Raw genomic sequence first — 21,433 nt, 5'->3', positions numbered from 1 at the left:
TAAAACTTCTTGATGCAATTGAAATTTCTGATAAATAATTATGATTCTTCAATATTAATGATTTCACAATATGCATTTGATTTCAATTCCTTCAAATTCTTCTGTATTATATTTGTTTGAGGTAAGCTAATATTCCTTGATTTCATTATAGCATAGTTATTAGATGGTCGGTAAACTACTTTTTAAACCCAAAAACAATTTTTAGTTAGTAGAATTTGATGATGCAACTTAGATTTTCGAAAATATTCACATTTTTTAATTTTCGATACTTGAGAATATAAATTTTATTTGAATTCTTTCGAATTCTTTTGCATGATATTTGTTTGAAACAATCTAACTTTCCTTGGTTGAGCCATACCATATTTATTAGATGGTCAAGAAAATGATTCCTTCACCTAACAAAAACTTGTGGTTTGTAAAATTTCATGATCCAACTTATATTTTTGAAAAATATTTGTGTTACTTCAATTTTTAATACTTTAGAATATGCAAATCGTTTGAATTCATCTAAATTTTTCAGTATTTTATTTTATTTATTTCATTTCCTGTTTCAACCAAAACAGCGAAAGGAAGACAAATATTAAACCCTAAATATAGCTCAATTTAAGGAAATTAAAATTTGCTTAAATATTTATTTTTCCGCTATTTTCAGAACATGTATTATGCAAATGAATTTAAAAATTTTTTTAAGTATTATACATATTTGTTGGAGGCTACCAAATTTTTATTGGTTGAACTGCATATAGTTACTAGATAGCCAAGAAAATAGATGATTGAACCGACCACAATTTTTTTTAAATAAAATTTTATGAGGTAACTTTTGAAAAAATACCACAATTCGTATATTATTTTGCAAGTCTCACTAATTTAGAATATGGATTTCATTTAAACTCTATTAAAATCTTTGGTATTATGTTTGTTTGGAAAAAATTTTCTTGTTTCAACCATAGTATAATGTTTAAATGGTCTATTGTCAAAATATTTAGTTAACCAAAAATATTTTTTAGTGAATAAAATATGGTTTATCAAACGAAATATAAATAATTAGGTTGTATTTTATACTTTCCATAGAATCACTTTGTCCAATAAAGTATAACTTATTACTGATTTATAATCTAACAATGCTTATGTCTTTAAAGCCAAAGTAAGAAAAATTTAGAGATTAAAAAAATTCTTTGTTTTTAAGAAACGAGCTTTTGTTAATGTATTTAATATTTATTATTATTTTGATCATATTAATCCAAAGTCCTTTTTTAAATAAAATTATTTTGTTTCTTATTATTGTATTTATTTTGACAGTGAGACATGATCATTAAAATAATTTTCGCCTACAACATTTTTTTATTAAAGTTTAATGATGCAACCTAAATTTCTCAAAAATATATTCTTTTTTTTAAATTGCGTTACGTCAGAATATAAATATTGTTTTAATTCTTTCGTATTTTGTTATATTATATTCGTTGCAAACAAAATAATTTTCCTTGGAACAAACACAGCATAATTATTAAATGCTCAACAAAATGTTTGGTGGACCCAAGAACAATTTCTGGCCAGTGCAATTTGGCGGTGCAACTTTTGAAAAAATATTACAATTCATATATCTGTCTTTCTTTGACGTTAAATAAAAAAACAAAGATTAAGAACCCAAATATAGCGCAATTAATTCGAAATAAGATGAGAGACAAATATTTATATGCTTGTTATGTTCCAGAATAAACATTATTCATTTAAATTCCTTCAAATTATTTTGCATTGTCTTTATTAGAAGAAAACAAATTTCTTGGAACCTTAAGAAATTTAAATTAGATTTAAATCAATTTAAAAATCCTATTTCACGTCCAATTATCAAGCTACTGTGCAAAATTCCTGCAAATAAAACCAAAAATCCAACGACTACATTTGGACATCCACCAATAAAAATGTTTCTACTTTTATTTGAAAATTTTTTTTGTTTTAAAGAAAAAAAATTATGAATGTCGAAAAGTTGGTGATTATTTCTTCAAAAAGTTTTCTTGTTGCGCTTTGAAAGTAATAAAAATAAAAAAGACGAAATAATTAAAAAAAAAGCGAAAGAAGGGTATTTTGTTTGGCTGTCTTCCCATTTTTCCTTTCTCTTTTTTGATTTTTTCTAAAAAAGAAAAGAATTTTTCTCTTTTCTTTTTTTAAGAAAATTTTTATCTTTTTTCAAATTTTAAACAAAATGCTTGGTGAACTTAATAATATACGTGATTGACTAAACAATAATTCTTAGTTAGCAACATTTGATGATGCAACTTTGGTTTTCGAAAAATATTTATGTTTCTAGAGTGTCCTTTTATTCAGAACTTGTAGTTCATTTGGATTCTTTTAAATTATTTTGTATTTTAGTTGTTTAAAAATAAAATTTCCTTGGTTCAAATATAGCATATTGATGAGATGTTTATTGATCAGCAAAATGCTTAGTTGACACAGCAGCAATTTTAAGTTAGTCAAATTTAATGATAAAACTTAGATTTTTAAAAATTGTTTATTTTTTTATAGTCATCATTACTTGAGAATATACAATTCATTAAAAATATTTTAAATTGTTTTGTGGTATCTATGTTTGAAAAAAAAACCTATTTTCCTTGGTTCGACCATAACATTATTAGATTGCCAAAAAATATCTATTTCACTCAAGGATACCTCTAATTAGTAAAATTTTATGATGAAATTTTCATTTTTGAACAATATTTATGTTTCTGCAATTTTTAGAATATCCATTTATTTTAATTTTTCAAAATTCTTTTGTATATCATTTGTTTAAAACAAAACTGATTTTCCTGCTTAGTGATTAGATCTTCACTGGTCACACAAAATACTTGGTTAAACCTAACAACATTTTTGGTTAGTAGAATTATATAATAATAATTTTGAAAACATAACACAATTCCTGTATGAATTATTTTTCTTAAGCTCAATAAAAAAAGACAAAGCCTAAACTCTAAAAATAAGAGAATTTTGTCGAAATTAGATTACGAAAAAATATTTGTGTTTCCACAATTTTTATAATGTGCATTATTAATTTGAATTCTTATAAATTCTTTTGTACCAAATTTGTATGAAACAAAAAATTTGTTTGATTTACTCATAGCATAGATATTATATGGTGATTAAAATACTTGGTTATCTCAAAAATTGATTATCCAAATATTAAGATGGATCTTTTGAAAATATCGCAATTCATTTATAAATGTGCAATTTTCATTACTTCAGAATATGCATTTCATTTAAATTCTCTCAAATTCTTCTGTATTCTCTTTCTTAAAAAAACATACATTTTCTTTTTTGGACCATAGCATAGTGATTAGAGGTGCTTTGCTAAGAATTTCTTTGAGCCAAGAATAATTTTTGCTATTTAAAATTTAGTTTACCAAACCAAATGTGTATGATTATTCGGATTAGCATACATTTTGGTCATTCAAAAAAGCCCCTTTTTCAAATATTCCTCAAATAATTTTATAGAATGAGAAGCATTATTTTTCTGGCAATGAGTGCTATAAATAAATTGTATAAAGCGACTGCAAAAAATGTTGTTGACTTTCCTCAATGAAGATGAGTCCAGACTTTGCATAGAATAACTTTTCTTTTTTTTATGCAATATAATTTATGAACGATGTGTACTCTAATTATAAAAATCAAATACATTGCTAACCATTTGCGTCATTTGGTCATAATGTACAGGTTTAATTGGGTTATAAATTTTCAAAATTGATGTCTCCTACTTGGGGAATTACCAAATATCTTACATTGTCTGTGAATCACAACTGCAATATTTAACTACTCATTATCCTGGACCATCGCAAATAAAGGGAGAGTATAAAATATGATGTTGCTTATCATCTTCTATTAACTTTGTCTATCATCAGACAATTTAAAACCGGAATTCTTCTTTTATTTTTTGATCAGCGAATTTTTTTCGAAATGGGAAAAACGTCTTGCTTGGCTCTTTTAATATTTTGTGCCGTTTTGACTGAAGAAATTGCAGCCTTATTCGAAGAAAACATTGGTGAGTGATGTGAGATACTACAATTTTAATAATAAATATTTATTTGTGAAAGAGATTTGCTTAGTTTTTTTTATACGCAAATTGGAAATGATTAACTCATTCCTTGTAATGTTTACCAAAGTTTAGTAGCTTCTTCTGTAAGATTTCCAGATATAAGAAAAATTTTCGAAATTAGTTGTTATGAAAATTTTGAAAATTATTAAAACAAATCAAAATTAATTTTTTATTTTCCGTAAATTTAAATTAATTCCTAATAATTCTCATTATCAACAAGATTTGCAAGGTAATCTTTTAGACACTCAATGACGACAATGTCCATAGTGTCTCTTTCCACAATGTATTTTGAAGTAAATTTTATAAAATTTTGCCTAAAAATGTCTATAAAAATTACAAATAATAAATTAAAAAAGCGCTTTTTCTGTTTTAGAGGCACATGAAAATAAAAACAAACAGAACCATAATTTAAATCATATTTACTTTTTAAATTCTATACTTTTCGCAACTGCTGTGTGCCTTTCTTAAAGGTATCCTAAATATTGTTAAAATTATTTAGCATTATTAAAAAATTTCAGATATATTAAAAACTATCATAAAAATTTATGAACACAATGTCAGAATGTAAATTCCAGCTAATTAAAACTCATTAAAAAAACATCATTGTACATCATTGTTTATGTTTTTATCGTGACTCACAATTGACTAGAGTTTTCATTTTGACATGCTCTTTACAATGTTACGATTTTTTAAAATAATCTTGTTTTTTTTCAAATAAAGAGCTCGACTAATTCAATTTTTTAATCACGAGTACAACGCATTTGATAAAATTATTATTTTTTTTTTTTTTTATTACTAATTAATGGTAACACTATGTTGAGTTATTTTTTAAGAAACGCAGTAGTTGCTGAAACGTAAAAAATCTTAAAATACATATGAATTAAATGATGTATTTGTTTGTTTAAAAAGATACATATGGCATTATAACAAACTATTTCACCATCTACTCATAGTTCTAATACAGATTTCAAGAAAATAGATTCTTGTTGGCCCACCGTTATCTCTGCCAAGGCTTTAATTAAACCTAGGGAATTCCAGAAAATTCAATATAAATGCCGGAATTTTTTTAACTGCAATTATTTAAAATTAGAACATTATTTTTCTAATTAACAGAAGTAACTTTATTCTTCAACAAGATTCAAAGTTTTATTTATTTTGAAAATAAAAAATAAACATTTTTCTATATTTATATTGCATTGCTTCAATTTGAATAATTAATGTTGAAAAATAAAAATTAGAACAAAGGGTTCATTTATTCTTATTTTATCAAAAATGTATTGCTTCTCTCTACACCTTGATCCTGTAATATAAATATATCTGTGATTACTGAAGTTTTACATTCACAATATTTTAAATAAAAGTCAACTCTTTCTATTTTAAATTCATTCATTTACTATGGAATTTAAAACATTAGGAATTCTTTCTCGCAAAATTTATACACTTAAGGCAATAAGATTTAATTCAATGAGTACAGCTTATAAAATATTACATCTAAATACACTCAAGTTTATTATATTGAGTTACTGAGAGACCAAATTAGATAATATTATTCATACAAGAATATTATCAGTTCCGTTAAAAAAATGTACTTTATAAAAAGTAAATTTGGTAATTGAAAATCATAATGCCCTGAGATTTTAAGTGCCGCCGTTTAGCCGAGATTTTTTCCAAATATTCCATAATGTAAGTTAGCCGTGGGGTTTAGTTGTCAGGGAATGCATTAGTGCTTTAGGTAAGTTAGGTTTCGAATCTCGCCGCACTTATTCCGATTTTTCATATCGATTAAGCATGCGATTATTTATTATAACCTTGGCTTTTTATTAGGTCATTTATTAGCCAGATTTTCAGCCAATCAACAATTTAAAAAAATTCTTCTAACATATAGGCTAAACTCCAGCGAATAACTATTTGAATTTTAGGCTGCCAGGCTATTGGCTATTGCTAGACCAATTATTAATTTACTTGAATAAAGTTTTAATGGCGAGTTCTCATACCGATATCTTGAGATATCGACTACCATTTTGCCTGGAGGTCGCCAGATCGTTTGTGAATATTTAAATGACCTAAAACGAAAAAAGGTAGTAATCTGATTTTAACTGACTTCTATCTATTATTATTTAACTCTCCACTAGCTCAACACAGAGAGGGTTAGGGTTTGGAGTAATTGAGCAAGAAAAATAGAAAACTCCCAGAACAACAATCAATGTTTAATAACTGAGGTAGGACCAGATATTACGGGTAACAAAATAATCATTTATTGAAGTGGCATTTGATTGCCTCACACTACATTTAAATAATCCCGTAAAAGAAAAACATAATTATGCCTAAAGCCTTATTATTTAAAAATGCTTCCTTAGTTCCTGAAGGGTTAATTCTAGTTACCTAAGTTACAACAAGACTGATCATTACTGAAATCATGTGAATGATTTTTTAACGACCCTCCAATATGGCGGTCAATGAATGACACAAAACGTCAATGAAGGTCGACGCCATTCTGCACGATCGTGCTAATCTGATGCTCACTACCGACCAGACTCTCACTAAAAACTTTATAAATAGACTGATCATTATGGAATTCATGTAAATAAATTCTTAACAACCCTCCAATATAGCGGTCAATGAATGACACAAAAGGTCAACGAAGGTCGCCGCCATTTTGGACGATCGTGCTAATCTGATGCTCACTACCGACCAGACACTCACTAAAAATCTTATAAGTGATACACACAAACTTATACAAAGCAGAAGTTACTGCTTATAGTATTACACCCTCGGCATGTGATTTGGTTTACTAACGAACTTCCACCATGGCGGTCCATTACTGACCCGAAAGGTCAGCTAAGGTCACTGCCATCTTGGACGATCGCACTTAGTCAGTTCTTACCACCGCATAGAATTTAAATCAATATTTTACACATCCAAGGCCGTATTGGAAAAGAACAAATTTCACTTGAATTGTTGGCTAACTGTCCCCACCACTCTGAATATCGACCACGCAGTAATTACAAATTAATGAAGGCAAAATGAAGACACATACCTTTACTTATCTGGCCTTATTATGTCGTGACGGTCCCACATTTAATTAGAGCGTCAGGCCCAATCCCAATTCGATTAGTCCCTTACCGGGTAGGCTTATTATAGCCCAAACAAGATGCGTGCGTTAACTTCGTATAATTACATTTTCGGCGTAGTCAGGGGAGACAGACTACTAACGAGGTGGGCTGTACTATGGTCGAACACAGAGTTAGTGTCGACGACGTCGAGTATAGAATTGGTGCTAAGGCCATAGATTACGCACCTAGACTGCCGACTAAGCTACGAAACTAAGCATGTGAAGGCACACTTGAATTTTGAGTGTTCTATAGTGGGTAGCCATTTTCCCTGATTCCCCGCCTCACTCGCTTTGAAGTGTTCCAGATGGATCGCCATTTTAACTCGCCACTTCACGCACATGCGCCACATGCGCGACGCAACACTTAGTCCGGCACACCTACTATACGTAGTGCGCGCTCAAAGTTGTCGGCTCCTAGTATTTTGACAGTTCGAATACTAAACAGCTGGTGAAGAATTCCTATATGGCCGTGCTTTCCTCCTGTCAACGTGAAGTGGAGGTGTCGTGAGTGAATTAACGATTCACGACTTCCTAGTCGCGAATCTATCGATGTGAATGTGTGTGGGTGTCGAGGGCGTAGTGTGGTGGTCGGGCCCACCGGCCCGAAGAGTATCTAGTGAACAAAAATAAACAAAAAGGTTTCGGCGATATTAGTGGATGTGTGTATTTTTAAAAATTATTATGACCCCCCAGTCTGGTAACGGACCGGAGCTGCAGGATTACAATGCCTAACTCTCGAGAGTTTTGTTTCTTGGCAACATGCCAAAACCCTCGAGACTTCTGTCCTATGACAGATCTTGAATAAACTCTGTACTCGACCAGGTATAGTTTATCAAGGAATTTGAAATTGAATTTATGTTGATTGGACGTGAATTTACCTAATTTGGGCGAGATATAGAATACCACATCATAGTATGTAGTAAATAAAGTACGTGTATAATAATAAAAATATTAATTGTATGCGTGTTTATGTATTTAGTTGTATTTAATTCGTGTATTTAGTTCCTCCTTCTGAAGGCTAAATCTTTGGCTGGAGTGAGTTATTTTTTATTTAGTCGTTTGAGATTATCATATGCTTTGTATCGCAGCTTCAAACGATGTTTTTCGATCTTTCAAATCAAATGTATGATTATCGTTTTAACAATTCCATTAAGATTTCTTGTGGAGGTACTAGCTTACATTGACCCAGCACCTCCACTTCTTAAAAGCACTCAATAATAAAAATTCAAATCCGCCAGAATTTCGGGCTTTTTTGGGCTCTTGAAATCTGCAAAAAAAATTTCCTCGAACAAACCCTTAACTTGCAGAATCAACCCCCTTGGAAAAATTGAAATTTTTTAGTAATTTAATCACGGCATATTTTTGGACTTCTTTTAAGCTCCCAGAAAATACCCAGAACGATTTTCGGGGTCCAACCTTCAACGTCAAAAATTATCCCGTCTCTACCTCGTACATACTACTTTCTCAAAAAATAATCTTTTTGATAATTTGACAGCAGGAATAGAGTCTAAATTTGGGCTCCACGGATATACCCGCTACGATTTTTAAGCTCCGACCTTAACGTCAAAAATCAATTTTGATAAAATCCTCAAAAATATTTTTTGACAGTCTTATGTACGGAGAGGGAGGGGTTGATTTTTTACGCTTAGGGTTAGAGCCCAAAAATCATGATCGATATTTTCGAGGGGCCCAAAAATCAGAGACTTTATTGACAATGTAAAATTTTAAAAAAGTTAGTTTTTGGAAAAGTCGTATCTACGTGGTAGAGAGGGGTTGATTTTTGACGTTAAGGGTTGTCGCGTTAAGGGTTAATTTTAGAAGTTAAGGGTTGGTTTGACGAAATTTTTTTTGGATTCCAAGAGCCCAAAAAAGCCCAATATTCTGAGCTATGAAAAATCCCAGAACTCGACTGTGAAGGGACTAGATTAACGGACCTGCTTTAACTTAGCTTTTTAACTTTCAAATAGTAAATTTAAAATTCTCGCAAGTTTTATATACTAAATTCTCAATCATTTTTATCATTTATTCTAACTTCTTGGTTTCAAAATTCTGTACTTTGCTGTCACTTTTTTTTTGTAGAATATTAATCGTTGCGGTGAGTAATTCAGAATAATTCAGAGTAATTTCAGAATAATATTATTCCCGATTTAAAAATTTCCGAATAATAGAATTCCGGAATTATATACTTGACGAATAATAAAATTTCCCAATTGGAAAATTCACAAATAATAGTATTCACGAATTGAAAATTTTCTAAAAACAAAAATTCCTGAATACCTTATAATATTACCAAATTAGAAAGTTCCCGAACAATAAAATTCCCAAACAGTTTATTACATTAGCGAATGAGGAAATTTTCGAATATTAAAATTCGCGATAAGGTTATAATTTTTTATTCATAAATATTCAAAAATGTACTTTTTTTTAAAACTTTTTACAATTCTTTTCAAGTTTAAAATTAATTTCTAATATTTTAAAAACTTCTAAATGTCTCCTAAACTTGATTGAATTTTTTATTAAATTTAATTATTTTGCAAATTTAAAAATATTGGTTTAAAATCATCCTTATACTTTTTAAAAATTTTAGGAAATAATTAAGGACATTCTGGAAGCTTGGGTAATTTTCTCCCAAAAGTCATCAGGAATTTTGATACATTGTTTTTTAAATTCTCCAATAATAAAATTCCTGAATAACAAATGTCCTGATCAATACAATTTCCGAAGAATAAAATTTGAGAAAAATTATATTCCCAAATTCCGAAAAAATAAATTTCCTCAATAATACAATTGAAAGATTCCCGAATAATAAAATTCCCAATTAATAAAATTCGAGAATAATAGAATTTCCGGATAATCAAAGTCCTTAATAATGAAATTTCCGAAAAATAATATTTACTTAATGATAAATATACTTAAAAATAAAATTTCCGAATAATAGAATTCCCAAATATTATAAAATCCCCCAATAATCAATGTCCATAATAATAAAATTCCCGAATGATCAAATTTCTGAATCGGAAAGTTCTAGAATGATAAAATTCTCCAATTGGGAGATTCCCGAATGATTAAATTAAAAAATTATCAAATTCTAGAATCATAAAATTCCTCAATTGGAAGATTCCTGAATAATAACATTTCCGAAGAATAAAATTTCCGAAAAATAAATGTCCATATCGAAAAAATTCCCAAATAATAGAATTCCCGAATTCTAAAATTGACGAGTAATAAAATTCCCGAACTGGAAAATTCTTTAATAATAAAATTCCTGAACAATATAATTCCTCAACCATAAAATTTCCAAATAGTAAAATTCCCGAATAATAAAATTTCTTAATATTTAAATTTCCGAGAAACTAATTCCCGTTTCGGAAAAGTCCTGAATAATGAGATTCCTGAAAAATAAAATGCCTAAATAATAAAATTTCCGAATAATAGACTTTCCGAATAACCACCTTTCCGAGTTCGAAGGTTCCCGCAAAATCAATGTCCTTAATAATAAAATTTCCGAAGAGTAAGATTCCCAAATATTAAACATTTCTGAATAATAAAATTTCAAAATAATCAAATGGCTAAATTTGGCAAATTCTAGACTAATAAAATTACTTAATTGAAAGATTCTCGAATAATAAAATTGCTAAATTGGAAAATTTTATAATAATAAAATTCCTCAATTGGAAGATTTTCGAATAATAAATATACTTAATAATAAAATTCCCGAATAATAGAATCCCCGACTATTATAAAATCTACGAATAATCAAATTCTAGAATGAAAAATGTCCTTAATAATAAAATTTCCGAGAAAAAAATCCTAAATAATTTAACTCTCTAATTATAAAGTTCACGAATATCAAAATTCCCTATTTGCAAAATTCACGAATAATCAATGTCCTCAATGAAAAAATTCCAGAATAATCAAATAGCTGAATTAGACAATTCTAGAATAAAAAAATTCTCCAATTGGGAGATTACCGAATAATTAAATTACAAAATTGGCAAACTCTAGAATCATAAAATTCCTCACTTGGAACATTCCTGAATAATAACATTTCTGAAGAATAAATGTCCATATCGGAAAATCCCCGAATAATATAATTGCCGAATTCTAAAATTGACAAAAAATGAAATTCCCGAACTGGAAAATTCCCAAATAATCAATTTCCTCAATAATAACATTTCTAGAGAATAAAATTTCCGAACAATGAAATTCTGGTATAATAATTTTCCTGCATAATAACATTTTCGAATTATAAAATTTCGGAATAATTAAATTTCTAATTTGGTAAATTCTCCAATTGGAAGAATTCCGAATAATAAAATCCCGAATGATTAAATTGCAAGCTTGTTGAATTCTAGAATAATAAAATTCCTTAATTGAAAGATTCCTGAATAATTGAATTTCTAAAGAATAAAATTTCGGACAAATAAATTTCCATATCGGAAAATTCCCGAATAATAGAATGCTAAAATTCTAAAATTGACGAATAATGAAATTCCCGAGCTGAAAAATTCTTAAATAATATAATTTCTAAACAACATAAACCCCTAACTATAAAATTACCCAATAGTAAAATTTCTCTGATAATAGAATTCCTGAATTATAAAATTTCCGAAAAATAAAATTCCCAATTTGGGAAATTCTCGAATAATAAAATTCCGGACTAATGAATTTCCTAAATAATAAAGTTTCCGAGTGATAAGATTTCCAAAGAATAAAATTCCCCAAGAATAGAATTTCCGAGTAATAAAATTCCTGAATAATTCCTCAAAAATGAAACTCCCGAAAAGTTTATAATATTACCGAATTATAATATTCTGAAGTATTCAAATTCCAGGACACCTTATAAAATTCCCGAATTGGAAAATACCCGATAATAAGATTGTTCAATTGTCAAATTCCGAAATAATAATGTATAGGATCCCTCCCAAAAAGCCAACAAAGGAATCTTTAAAAAGAACCTGTACAGAAACATGTATAGGTTTCTTTAAAAAAGAAAAAAAAAAACCACCTGAAGGAAATTGTGAAGGATCATTCAAAGGTTAGCTTGCAAACAGGTTGGTTCGAAAGAACATGTACAGGTGCCTTCGTCAAATTCCTGTACAGCCACCATCCAGATTACCTGTACAAGTTTATTTGCAGACTCGCTTCGAGAAATATGTCCAGGATCCTCCGAGGCCAAAGCCTTGGAAGATCCTGGACCTGTTTCTGGATGCGAAGCTCCACATAAACCTGTACAGGTAACCTCAATAATTTTCAGCTGGGAATAGATATGATTGAAATTTCCAAATATTTTTATGAATAATAAATCACTAAATAATGCTTATGACTTTCCATTATTTCAGAGGGATCATCAAATCATCAGTTCCGTAAAAAACGTTTAATTGACTCAACATCCTATGCAGATAGACCATTGTCAATTTTTCAAGCTTCATACATTGTAAATATTCTAAGATCTGGAGTTAGTTACTGTTCTGGAACTATTTTATCCAACAGTATTGTGATAACTGCTGCTAACTGTGTTAATGAGAGAAATGTAAATTATATTATTCTATCTGGTTCACTCTCGAGACACCAGGGCAAGATTCACATTATAAAAAGGATATTAAAACACCCACGGTTTAATCCAAGAACTTTGACATACAATCTTGCCTTGATAAGAGTTTTTCCATATTTCCAGTTTGGCTTGGGAAAACTAAATCAACCAATTCCTCTACACAGTCCAGTTTACATAAGACCTGGTACTCCTCTCAGCTTCGGCGGTTGGGGATGCGTCCGTACGATACCGTAAGTTCGAACCCAGCCCAAGGTGAATTTTTTAGAAATTACATTTTTAAAGTTGTATATAAAAAATTCTGAATTTTTTTTTATTTTCAGTACAAAAATATTTGTCAATAAACAGGTATTGTCCAACAAATGTAATAAAACTTAAAATAAAATTATGAATCTTTAACCGAAAAAAAGAATTTTTGCTGAAATAGTTAAACCTTCAGGTTCAATGAAAAAATTCAATTTTCAACCCACAAATAAGAACTTTTAACAAAAAAATAACTACTAACCGAGAGTATCATAGTAGCCTTTTCAATAAAAAAATTCACTTTCAATCGAAAATGGTTAGACTATCAACTCAAAAGATTATTTTTTAATTAGAAGAATAAGCTTTTCACAAAAAATATTTTTTTCACTTAAAAAGACAAACTTTAAAAAAAAATAAAAAATTTTCAATCAAATAGTTGAATTTTAAGCTTAGGAATATTATTTTTCCACAAAAAATTGAATAGTTAAATTTTCATTTAAAGAACCTTATATGTTATCAAAGAAGAAAATAATTTTGAACCAAATACGACTTAAATTTTAATTTTAAATATGATTCTGTACGACTGGAGTTTAAATTATAAACCAGCAGTTTAAGATTCAAGAAAATAGTTAAATTTTTAGCGAAAAATTAAAATACAACAAAAAAAGTAATTTTAAACAAAATAGCTAAACTTTTAAAAAGATAAGTTTTCAGAAAAAAATAAAATCGTTAAATTCCACCAAGGAGATTAATGTTTTGCCAAAAAATATCTTTTTTATTCAAAATTATTCAATTTTGACGCCAAAAAGACAAATTATCTATAGAACAGTTAAATTTTCAAACCAGCGATAGAATTTTCCCTACAAAAAGTTAATTTTTCAATAAATTATTGAATTTTCAAATAAATAGTTTAATACTTAACCGTACCTATATAATTTCAAAAAAAAGTTACTCTTTGACCATACATCAATTTTCAACCAAATTGTTGAATTCTTATATAAAAAACATAACTTTCTAACGAAAAATTAAATAATTAAGTTTTCAGTCCAAAAATTAAATTTTTAACCAAAGAAAAAGAGTTTTTCGATAATGTTTAAAATTTCAACAAAGAACAAAATCTTTGAAAAAATTTGTACATTTTTAACCAAACAAATTTTTTTAAAACTAAAACGCTGAACTTTCAACTGAAATAGTCAAAATTTCAATAAAAAAAATAATAATTACGAACCAAAATAACGAGTTTTCTACTAAAATGGATAGATTTCTAACAAAGAAATTTAATTTTCTACCCAAAAAGGGTCAGTTTTTTAACCAAATATGAAATCGGTAAATTTTAAGTTTAAAAATTTAAATTTAAAGAAAAGAGCGAGCGTTCAACCATTCAAATTTAAACAAAAATGAGTACTTTTCGGCTAAATAGTTGAACTTTGAGAAAACAAGATTAATTAGAAAAAGGTAGAATATGTTATTTTAATAAAATTATTTTAACATCGATCCAATTACTTGATTTCCAACCAAAAAAAGATACATTTTCTGCTAAAACTAAATTTTCTACTAAATAGTTCAATTTTTAAATAAATAGATTAATTTTTAACCAAATAGTGAAATTTTCTACCGAAATAATATAATTTTCAACTAAAACCATAAATTTTCAACGAAATGGTTAAATATGCTACAAAATATGTGTATATTTTTTACTTGAAAATTTAACTATTTAGTTGAAAATTAAAATACTTAATTAAACGCTAAACTCGATTGTAAACAATTTATTTCTTCGATTAAAAAATTCAAATTTTTTTATATTCAAATATTTTCGTGAAAATTATTTTTGGTTAATTCATTGTCTTGTTAAAAATGAGCTTTTTACTAGAAGTTATACTAATGAATTTTTGTTTAAAAACTGATATTTCTTCATTAAAATCTTAACATAGATTTTACCTTTTTCAGTTGCAAATTTAACTGTTTATTTGCAAATTAAACTACTTGGTTGAAAATTAAATTGTTAGACTGAAAATTCAAAGACTTTGTAAAAATTTTTTGTTTTTTACATTGATTTCTTTACTGAAAATTTTAAAATTTATTTTTCGGTTAAAAGTAATATTTTTTATTTAAAAATCCAGCAGTTTGGTTAAAAAATTTGCATTTTGTTTTTAAAATTCAACTGCTTGGTTGGAAGTTACACTCTTTTGTGGAAAGATTTTTGTTTGTTTGTAAACATTAATAATTTTAGTTGAAAATGTCTATCTTTGGCTGAAAATGTTACGATTTTGTTAAAGGTTCATTATTTTGGTTCAAAATTAATTATTTTAACTCAACTTTCACAAATAGTTTTATTGCTGATAATTGAACTTTTACTTTTTTATTTAAATACCTGGTTGGTAGTTGAACTCCTTTGTTAACAATTTTTTAAAATTTGTTTGGTTGAAGATTAATTATTTTAGTAGAAAATAAATATTGGTATATAAAAAGGTAAATATTTTTTACAGATTTTTTATTTTTAAAAATTAGCTTCTTTTACTGAAAAGTCAAAAATTGTATTTCAGTTTGAAAAATTAGAATTGATTGGTATGATTTAACATTCCAGATTTCACATTCCACAATTTCCTTGATATTTTCCACATGTCATTGTTTTTGTTTTTATAAAATTTTCGACTTATTTCAGAGTTCAATTTAAGTCAGTTTCGACATACGATCAGATTTTTACGATAAAAACAATGACAAGTTTAAAAATTGGTTTAGATCAAATAAACAGGATTTTAAAAAATTCGTTTGTTTGCATCAAATATTGTTCTCACTCTTTCTCTTTATTTTTCTAAGTTTATTGCCCCTAATGAATATATTTTTAATTTAAAAATTTATTATTTGTTTAAAATTTCAAAATCTTAAGTAAAAAATATATCCTTTCAATTCAAAAATTTAACTGTTCTGTTAAAAAAATTCTTTTCGGATAAAAATTCAACTGCTGGAGTATAAAATCAACTTTTTTGTTAAAACTTGATATTTTAGTATTTAAAATTGGACTAAAATCTTTTTAGTCGAAAATTCGACTATTTTTTCAAACTTTCCTATTTTATTTATTTCACTGTTTTTATTGATTTATTTAAATTTATAATGTTTTTTTTGTTGAGGATTGTTTCGCCTATAAGATTAATTTTCCACCCAAAAAAAGGATTAAAAAAAATTGATAAATCCTCAAATAAAACAGATTAATTTTTTAAAAAGTCGGTGAATTTTGAAGCAGGAAAATTAATTTTCAACAAAATACATAAATTTTGTATAAATTAGTAATATTTTCTATCAAATACATGAAGTTTTAACTAAACTGATGAATGTTAATTAAATAAAAAAATAATTTGCAACAAACTAGTTCAATTTTTAACCTGATAGTTAATTACCAACACGTGAATTGTTAAAGAAATAGTTTGATTTCCAACCATAAAAATTAATTTTCTACCAAAAATAAGAATTTGAAATAAAAACATGAATTTTTAACCAAATAGTTGTATTTTCGAATAAAAAAATAAATTTGAAACTATCAAAGAGGGCCATTTTCAACAAGAAAAAAATAATTTGTAACCAAAAAAGATGAACTTTAAATATAATATTAAAAATTTTAACAATGGAAATTAGTTCTTAACTAATATTGGAATTAATAAATAAATAAAAAATAATTTTTTAATCAACAATAGAATAGTAGATTTTTCAATAAAAAGTTTATTTTTAACTAAAGAAATTAATTTTCATGCAAGATATTAAAATTTTTCAACTACAGAAATAAATTTCAACCAAATAGTTTAATTTACAAAGAATATGATTAATTTTCAATGAAGAAAATTACGTTTCTACAAAAATGACGAATTTTTAAAGAAAATACGCGAACTTTCAAACAAATACTTAAATTTTTTTATTAATTTGCAACCAAAACAGATGGATTTTTAAAAAAATATTTAAATTTTTAACTAAAAAAATAAATTTTCAACCAAATAGTTTAAGTTTTAAACATAAAAATTAATTTTTAATAAAGAAACAATTTTCGGCAAGAAAAAAAATTTTGTGTTTAACCAAAAAGGATGAATTAGGACAAGATCTTAAAATTTTTAACAGCAGAAATGGATTTTTAACTAAAATTGAAAATCTTCAAACACTAAATTAATTTTTAACCAAATAGTTTAATTTCTAACTAAAAAAAATTAATTTTGAACCAAAAATAGAATAGTAGATTCAACAGCAAAAAAATTAATTTTTGACCAAACAAATTTTCAACAAAATACTTAAATCTTACACCACAGAAATGAATTTCATACAAATAGTTTAATTTACAATCATTAAAAATAATTTTCAGTCAAGAAAATTAGTTTTCTACCAAAATGGCGAATTTTCAACAATATACCCAGACTTTCAAATAAATAATTGAAAATTTTCACAAAGAAATCAGTTTTAAACCAAAAATAGAATAGTATAATTATAATACACAGAAAATTAATATTGATTAAAAACAAAATATTTTTTAACAACTAAAGGTTCAACCAAAGAAATGAATTTTTTACTCAAATGAAGAATTTGTAACCAAAAAAGCTGATTTTCAACCAACGTGTTTAACTTTTAAAAGAAAATATTAATTTTTAACCAAGAAAATTACTTTTCTACAATAAAAGGCAATATTTCACAAAAAGAATTAATTTTCAACGAAATAGTTAAATTTTTTGTAACAAAAATATCAACTTTGAACCAGAAACAGAAGAAACATTTTTGATTTAAAAAAAATTAATTTTTAACCAAAACAGATGAATTTTTAAAAAATGTTTTCAATTTTCAACCACAGGAATTAATTTTCAACTAAATAATTTAATTTCTAAACATAAAAATCAATTTTTAATGCAGAAAATTAGTTTTCTAACAAAATGCCCAATTTTCAATTAAATAAATGAATCAAAAAACAAATAGTTGTATTTTCGAAAAAAAAATCAATTTTGATCCAAAAATGGAATAGTAGGTACAATTTTCGGCAAGAAAAAAACTTTTGTTTTCAACCAAAAGGAATGCATTTTCAACCAAATATTTAGACCTTTGATAACAGAAATGAGTTTTTAACTGAAATGAAGAATCTTCCAGAAAAAAATCATTTTTCAACCAAATATTTTAATTTTCAAAGAAAAATATTAATTTTTAACCAGAAAAACTAGCTTTATACAAAAAGGCTGTTTTTTAACAAAAGATATGAATTTTCGACTAAACAATAATTTTGAAACCAACAGTAGATTAGGTCAATTTTCCGCAAGGAAAAATTTAATTTTCAACTAAAACAGATCATTTTTAACAAAATATTAAAATTTCTAACAGAAATGAATTTATTTACTAATATTAAGAATCTTCGACCACTAAATTAATTTTCAACCAAATAGTTTAATTTTTAACTAAATTTCTACCAAAAGGGCGAATTTCTGTCAAAATAAATGAGTTTTCAAACACGTAGTTAAATTTTTAACAAAAAAAGTTAATTTTAAACTAAAAATAGAATTGTACATTATACAGTAAAAAAATCATTTTCAACCAAAACAGATGAGTTTTGAACAAAATATTTATATTTACAACCACAGAAATTAATTTCAACCCAGTAGTTTAATTTGCAAACAAAAAGATTAATTTTCAACAATAACGTAAAGTAATATAAGAATGCTTCATAATATTTACGATTCTTAAACAAAATTTAAAAAAGATTATTTTTTTCTAATCGGAAATGCGTCCTAAACAGATGCAAATTTGAAGAAGAAAAATTAGGTTCACCACACTAAACATATTTTCTATTTGTATTTTAGGAAAATATTATTTCCGGATGAGCTCAAAATGAGCCGTATACCGCTAATGAGTCGACAATTATGTCAACAATATTATCGCGAAGCTGTTCAAATTGGAGAAGAAACAATATGCGCTCTTGATAAAAATTCGAAAGTAGGCAGTTGTTTGGGTGATGAAGGTGGTCCTCTAGTTCGTAATTACGAACTCGTTGGTGTTTTTTCTTTTCGAAAAGGAATTTTGAATGGGCGTAATCCAGAAATTTTTACGGACGTACGGAATCCGGGAATTAGACAATGGATTACTTCTACTATGCAAAATATTACCATGTGGGTTTCATACCCTCGTCCTCACAGAAAAAACTAGGTGTATTTACCCGAATTTTAGACAAATAAATGCAGGCAACAAGAATGAAACCGGGTGTGTAAAAATTTAAAATTACCTGCAACAAGATTTAAATTTATTTATGTTATTAACTTTGTAGAATAAATTTTTGTAATGAAACGAAATTTTAATGTATTTCTTCTTTATTTATAATGTGACCCCTTAATGTTTGAATGAATTCCATTTCTTACAATAATTCCTCCTACATATTTTATCAAATCTTATCCTTACCAGTTACAGCTATTTACAACTATTTTCAGGAAATTTTATATTTTGATACTTATTTTTATTTTTCACGATAGCGCAATTTTCAATCGAAAGTGAGAGTGCAAGTGATCGAAAGCGAGAGTGCAAGGGATCGAAAGCGAGAGTGCAAGGGATGGAAAGCGAGAGTGCAAGCGAAAGAGCGAGAACACTTCTCCTGTTCCTCCATTTTACCATTTTTCACATGCCTTCTTTCTTTCTTTCTCTTTCGCTGCTAAAGCTCCCACCAACTCTTTCACCCATTCTTCCTTAATCCATCTTATCGAATCATTTCCACATTCTCGTGCCGGCTTCCTTTATCTACCATTCCTCTCCTACATTCCTTTCCTCTTTTACTAATCTAGATCTTGCTAATCTGGTTTATCTTCTCTCCCTCTATCCCATTTCTGAATACATTGATACTCCTTTCCTTTTTCATCATCTTATACCATTTATTATATTTTTATTCCTCAATCATCCCCCATAATTCTATTAAATATCTTTCCCTCTCCATTTCTTTCAATTCCTCATAGTGTAATCCAGTACCGTCTTCTATATCTCTAGCACTAAAGAACCCCCTTCTTTCTTCTTCCCACATCGCTTATTCCATCGCTTTCCCTCTCCTTTATTCTACCTCCATTAAATACTTTCTCGCTCACTCTTCTTTCTTTTTCTTCTTGAAGTTGGTCTAAAATTTCCATGACATCTTTCCCTCTCCAGTACTTAATTCATCCCTTTACGCTTCTACTCTCACCATTAATTCCGGCGTCCTCGAGTCGAACCCTAGTGTCCACCTTATGATTGTGCACTATAATTCTCTTTTTATCTCTCCAATCATTATTTCCAGCTCCTTGTTAAAATTTTGTGTCTATTTTGATATTTCTGGCATTTTCCTTAAACTGTTCTTTAACTTCGATTGATAATCCGCTCTACCTGCTCTTTTTACTTTTTCTTCCTTTTTAGCCTTATTGCCAATCCTCTTTTCTCCATTTAATCTCACTATTGTGGGAAAGTGATCCATTTCTATATAACTTCATACCTCTAGTTTCTCACCCTTTTATCATGCTTCGTCGTTCACTAACATAACCAATTACTATCTCCCTTTTTTATCCTGAAGGTACATTTCCCTTTCCAATTACGCTCTATATTTCCTTTCACGATAAACCAACTCATTTTCTCTAGGCTCTTTAACTGCTTTTTTCCCTCCCCATTCAGTATATTGTCTTTCGATTTTCTTCTTTGCTAACTACCACGTTTCTTTCCTCTTTTTTGTTCATTCATCTATTTTTAGTCCTTCTCTGTTATACCTTTGATCCTTACCCACATCACTATTCGGCCCACTGCTCTGCTTATTTTATTCTTTCTGTTTGCATTTTAAATCTGCAACTTGTACCCTCTTGGTAACCTTCTCCTTACTCTTTCCCATCCTTTTTCATTGAGTGACCTCTCAGTCACTACTACTCTCTATTCTCAGTCATTAAACTCTATTCTTTCTTTCCAAGCCTGATATATTGCAGTAGTATATCTTGAAATCTTACGTCCTTTCGTTTATTGTCTCTTTTTGTTTCCTACGATTTCTTATTGCTACATTCCCCATTCCTATCTCTCCTAGTTTCCGGAAACCTCATTTTCTACTAACTCTTCTCTGTCCGCGTTACAATTCCGTCATTTAACTTCTATCTGTATTCTCCCATACTTAATCCATGTCCTATTTGTCTTTTTTCTTTCCTCTTCATCTCTCCTCATTCCAATTTCATAATACACCTTCTATCTGTATTCTCTCATACTTTACCCATATTCTTTTTCTGCTATTTCTTTCTTTTCCAATATTTTCCTTAACTTCAACTCCATCTTCAATTCTGCCCATGTCAAATCATCCTCTATTCTTCTCGTGCTTCTATATAACTTCCTTTTCTTTATCTTGACTTCCCTCTTTTGCTTCCATTTCTTTGGTTTCACCAGTACCATTCTCTCCCCTCTTCGCACTTCCATTCCAACAATTCGCACTTCCTTTATGTCTTTTATA

General features: G+C 27.7%; 1 protein-coding gene across 1 annotated transcript in view; it reads left to right on the top strand.

Moving 5' to 3' along the window:
• LOC117173919 (trypsin-like) overlaps positions 1-19,146 on the top strand; it is a 28,513-nt gene extending 9,367 nt beyond the window's left edge. Inside the window, exons 2-4 of the mRNA XM_033362565.1 lie at positions 7,988-8,015; positions 12,536-12,977; positions 18,804-19,146. Coding sequence (XP_033218456.1) covers positions 7,988-8,015; positions 12,536-12,977; positions 18,804-19,146 — 813 coding nt within the window. The remainder of the gene's footprint in view (positions 1-7,987; positions 8,016-12,535; positions 12,978-18,803) is intronic.
• Positions 19,147-21,433: the final 2,287 nt, after the last annotated feature.

The sequence above is a fragment of the Belonocnema kinseyi genome, chromosome 5 (genome assembly GCF_010883055.1).
Source record: "Belonocnema kinseyi isolate 2016_QV_RU_SX_M_011 chromosome 5, B_treatae_v1, whole genome shotgun sequence".
NCBI lineage: Eukaryota > Metazoa > Arthropoda > Insecta > Hymenoptera > Cynipidae > Belonocnema > Belonocnema kinseyi.
Note: the sequence above shows the minus strand (reverse complement) of the source record. Positions and strands in the feature narration are given on the sequence as shown.